Genomic DNA, 5,117 nt, shown 5'->3' with positions numbered 1-5,117 from the left:
ATCTTTAATCAGTTTAACAAAAATCAAAATTCGCGCACGAGGGATGCGAGGGCGTCGATGGCGACGAAAGCCGACGGAAGACTCTTATAAGACGAGAGAAACTCGAGCGCGTCCGCGATGTTTGGGGTTTGAAACAAGAGTAAGTGAAACCGCAGAGCAAATAAAAATATGTAAAACAAAATATGAAGGAACAAACACGTGCAAAAAAAACGTTGCCTTGATCACCAAGTTGTTACAAATCATAATCGCCGCCGGTTGTTTCAACCGCCACATTCACTCCCTCCCCAGAGAGCTTCGTCTCTGACGAAGGGAACGACACCCTTTTCTTAAGTGAGGCGGTTCGAGGTGCGGAATTGGTTGATTTTAGCGTAGACGGCTGCTTATTGTCCGGTTCTATGAAGGCTGGCTTTAGCCCATCAGTGAAGACCGTTTTTTCCTTACCGTTGGTGCGAATGACGAAGGTTCTGTCGTTCAGCCTCAGGATAACCTCTCGTGGACCCGTATATGGCGGCTCCAGGGGTTTGCGGAAGGAGTCCACTCTCCTGAAAACGAGAGTGCGCATCCGCAGGTCCCTGAGCTGGAACGGGTGTCGTTTGGAGTGGTCAGATGTCGGAAACGGTCTCACGGCGCGAATGAGCTTCCGGAACTTTCCTAGGAACTCCTGCGGTTCTGCTTGTAAGCTATCTGAAACGAAAAATTCTCCGGGGATGCGTAAGGCCATGCCGTATAGCATCTCCGCCGAAGATGCCTGAAGGTCCTCCTTGAAAGCCGTGCGAAGACCGAAGAGGGTTGAAGGCAGCAGGTCCGGCCAGGGCACGTGTGGGTTGCACATTAGTNTGGAACGGGTATCGTTTGGAGTGGTCAGATGCCGGAACCGGTCTCACGGCGCGAATGAGCTTCCGGAACTTTCCTAGGAACTTCTGCGGTTCTGCTCGTAAACTATCTGAAACAAAAAATTCTCCGGGGATGCGTAAGGCCATGCCGAACAGCATCTCCGCCGGAGATGCCTGAAGGTCCTCCTTGAAAGCCGTGCGAAGGCCAAGGAGGGTTGAAGGCAGCAGGTCCGGCCAGGGCACGTGTGGGTTGCACATTAGTGCTGCCTTGAGCGTGCGGTGGAAACGCTCGACCATCCCGTTTGATTGTGGATGATAAGGTGTGGTGCGAGTCCGTTCGGCTCCAATAATCTTGGAGAGTAATGTGAAGATTGCAGACTCGAACGTGCCTTGTTCCGAAGTAATTAACAAGGGGTGCTGTAGTTGCAGACCCAATTTGTGAAGAATTTTTCTGCCACGGTGTCCGCCTGCATATTCCGCATGCGCACTGCGATTGGCCATCTGGTGAACCGGTCGATGACTGTGAGGCAGTACTGGAACCCTTTTACCAGTGGCAGCTTGACGATGTCCATGTGCACATGTTCGAACCGGTTGTCTGGCGTAACGAACTCGCCGAGAGCAGAGCGGTTGTGCTAATGTACTTTGGCTTTTTGGCAATGTAGACACGTGCGTGCCCATTCCGCTGCGTCCTTCCTGAGTCCGGGCCAACAGAACTTCGTGGCCAGGAGTTTGACCGTGGCCCTGATGCTAGGATGGGAAAGGACCACACTGAAAGCCGTCCTACGGAGGGTCTGAGGGAGGTAAGGCCTGATGGTGTCGTGAGCCACGTTGCAAAAAACGTCGTGTCCCTCGATGCGGAGCTGCTGTAAATCCAGTGCGGAGCCAACCAGGAGATCAGGCAGCTCGTCGTCGATCGCTTGGGCCTCTGAAATGCGCCCTGCATCGAGCGTCGTCGGCATCGAGATGGTGCAGGTGCGGGACAGAGAGTCGGCGACGACATTTTCCTCCCCCTTCACGTGGACTATGTCTGCGGTGAACTGGAGGATAAAATCCAGGTGTCTCTGCTGTCTCGGAGAGGCTTTGTCTGATCGTTGAGTTGAAGCGAAGGTGAGCGGTGGTCTGTGCGGATTTGGAATTCTCGGCCCTTGAGAATGCGTCTAAAATACTTGACTGCCGCGAACATAGCGAGGAGTTCACGGTCGTAAGTACTGTAACGGGCTTCAGTCTTGCTGAGTTTTCTGGAGAAAAAACCAATAGGCTTCCAGACGCCGTCCTCACGTTGTTCCAGTGAGGCACCGATTGCAGAGCTGGAGGCGTCGGTGGTGAGCGCTAGCGGGGCCGAGTGGGCGAGGAATGCTGGCCGGCAGCACTGCGCGATGCTGCGCTTGTAGTCCAAGAAGGCCTAGTCGGCTTCTTGTGACCAGGTCAGTTTGACTTTGTTGCCCTTGGGGAGTCCTTTGAGCAGGTCGCTTGGAGGAGCCTGGAGAAGGGATGCCCTGGGAATGCATCGGCGATAAAAATTTGTCATGCCCAGGAATCTCCTGAGCTGGGCAGGAGTTTCTGGTTTCGGGAAATCCTCGATTGTCTCAACTTTGGCTGCGGGCGGTTCGTAACCTTTGCCAGAAATGCTGAAACCGAGAAAATCAAGGCGGGCCTTACCGAAGCTGCATTTCGCCAAATTGACAAACAGCTTGGCCGATCGGAGAGTCTGGAAGAGTGTTCTGAGGTGCTCTATGTGCTCCTCATGAGAATTGGAGATGATAAGTAAGTCGTACATGTAACAGCGTACGAACGGCAAGTTTCGCAGAGTGGTGTCCATAAAGCGTTGGAAGGTCTGCGAGGCGTTCCGCAGTCCGAGCGACATGCTCAGGAACTCGAAGAGACCGAAGGGCGTGGTGACGGCTGTTTTCTGAATGTCCTCTGCAGCCACAGGGATCTGGTAGTAAGCCCTCTGCAGGTCGATGGTAGAGAAAACCGTCGAGCCGTGGCAGTCTTGAAGAAGATCCTCGATGATGGGCAAAGGGTAGCGGTCGGGTACTGTACAGGCGTTGAGCCGTCGATAGTCGCCCGTGGTGCGCCACCCGCCGGTCCTCTTCTCTACCAGGTGCAGGGGGCTTGCTCACTGACTACAGGAAGGCCGGATGATGCCACGAGCCAGTAGGGTCTCGAATTCCTGCTTGGCTGCAACCAGGCGGTCCCCGCAAAGTCTGCGAGGGCGCTCGAACACCGCCGGTCCTGTGGTAACGATGTGGTGTGCGACCGCGGAGCTGCGGGGTGTTACGGTCACGCCGCCTGAGCCAGCGAGGTTCACGAACTCGTTAAGAAGCTTTGAGTAAAGCCGTCCAGCGTCTCCCTCCGGAACGACCAGATGATCCGTTAGAGAGATGCTGAAGATGCTAGGACGCCTGCAAACCCCCTCGGCCGAGAGCGTGGTGATGGGGTCGACGAGTTTACGCCCCTTGACGTCGACCATCAGGTTGAGGTGCGCCAGGAAGTCTGCACCCAAGATAGCTGTCCTGACGTCCGCTACGATAAAAGTTCATGGAAAATCTCGTCGAAGCGCGAGGTTGAGCGTCATGAAGCGTTGTCCGTACGTGATGATGCTGGAGGCGTTGGATGCAGAGAGTTTCAAATCCGAAGGCGTCATTCTCCTATGCCATTCTACCACCGCCGAGCGGGGTAATAGGGACACAACGGAGCCAGAGTCAACCAGAAATTTCAAGCCCGTTGTCCTATCGTATATGTGTAGGCGATTTTCCGAGGCTACTTCGCCGACGTTAGCCGCCTGACAAGACGCCGACGGTATTAGTTTCCCTGCCGCTGTGCCTGGTCGGCCGAAACGGGGAATGAGCAAGGGCGCAGGCATCGCCGCGCTGAGGCTCTCCATCTTTGATATAGTGGCAGATCAACGAAGGCGACGCTGGAGATCCAGAGCGGCGCGGTGGCTGAGATCTCGAGCCCGACCTGGTGCGTCGGGCCGTCACATCCGAGGGCGCCGGCGCGGACATCCTCGCCAACACGTCCCGGTTGAGCTCAATAAGCTTAGCCAAAGAGAGTTGAATGGAGGCAAGCTCCGCGGCGAACGTGCCGCCCGTCCGGGGCCCGTCGGACCGCGCGTCGACGGGAGAAACCGCGCGAAACGAAGGTGGATCGGTGGCCATGACGGCCGGACCGCTGTCGACCAACTCGTCCGCGGCCGCCGCGAGCTCCTCAAGGCTCGGCGCCTTGAAGATACGGAAGAGTCTCTGAACGCCTACCGGAAGCAGGTCGAGCCACCTGACCCGAATAACGTCGTCCGAAGCACGCTCGCCGGCCAGAGCGATCATCTGGCGAAGCAGCTGAGACGGCTTCTTGTCACTAAGCTCCAGCTGGACGAGCGCCTTGCGTAACTGTCGGTCCTCAGAGTCGGTGAATCTGGCGAGAATGGCCGTCTTGAGATGCTCGTACTTTCTCCCAGCCGGCGGCGTCCTGAGCACATCGGCGAGCTCCTGGAGAGCCGCGGTGTCCAGGGAGGATACGATAGCGTGATAACGGCTGTCGTCGCCGCGAACACGGTGCACTTGAAAGGCCGACTCAACCTGGAAGAACCAGAGTTCCGGGTTCTCTCGCCAGAAGGGAGGCAGCCGGCAATTATGAACGGCGTCCAACTTTTGCGTCTGGGCGGCAGGAAACGGCTGAAGAATCGGTGCGGCGTCGCTCCGGGCATCCGCCGAATCGTCGAGCGGCAGACCGCCGACGGCACCCGTCGGCCGGTCGGGCAGAGAGCGAAGCATACTCCCAGAAACTGTCCCGAACTCGCGAACACGCACCGAAAAGTCACCGGGCACGCGAAGTCCGGCGTGCAAACACACACACGAGCCGAAAACACAGCGAAGCACTGAACTTGATGTACACTCAGTATGTCACGTCGGGGTCACCAATTTAGCGATTGCCGCTATTTAAGAAAGGATTAGTACACAGAAACAGTGCTGGGGTGTGCGTAATAAATGTAGAATCTTTAATCAGTTTAACAAAAATCAAAATTCGCGCACGAGGGATGCGACGGCGTCGATGGCGACGAAAGCCGACGGAAGACTTTTATAAGACGAGAGAAACTCGAGCGCGTCCGCGATGTTTGAGGTTTGAGCAAGAGTAAGTGAAACCGCAGAGCAAATAAAAATATGTAAAACAAAATATGAAGGAACAAACGCGTGCAAAAAAAAACGTTGCCTTGATCATCAAGTTGTTACAAATCATAATCGCCGCCGGTTGTTTCAACTGCCACATATATATATATATATATAT

At 55.4% G+C, this 5,117-nt stretch overlaps 1 protein-coding gene across 1 annotated transcript; it reads right to left on the bottom strand.

Annotated features, from left to right (window-relative positions):
• Positions 1-232: 232 nt before the first annotated feature.
• LOC106750974 lies at positions 233-3,480 on the bottom strand. The gene is made up of 7 exons (XM_014631697.1): positions 3,428-3,480; positions 2,961-3,349; positions 2,255-2,870; positions 2,000-2,212; positions 1,721-1,952; positions 749-1,580; positions 233-684 (listed from the first exon to the last, which is right to left on the bottom strand). Exons 1-7 carry the CDS (start codon positions 3,478-3,480, stop codon positions 233-235), a joined length of 2,787 nt encoding a protein of 928 aa, XP_014487183.1.
• Between the last annotated feature and the right edge of the window lie 1,637 nt (positions 3,481-5,117).

The sequence above is a fragment of the Dinoponera quadriceps genome, unplaced genomic scaffold, assembly GCF_001313825.1.
Source record: "Dinoponera quadriceps isolate SergipeBrazil2010 unplaced genomic scaffold, ASM131382v1 scaffold7468, whole genome shotgun sequence".
NCBI lineage: Eukaryota > Metazoa > Arthropoda > Insecta > Hymenoptera > Formicidae > Dinoponera > Dinoponera quadriceps.
Note: the sequence above shows the minus strand (reverse complement) of the source record. Positions and strands in the feature narration are given on the sequence as shown.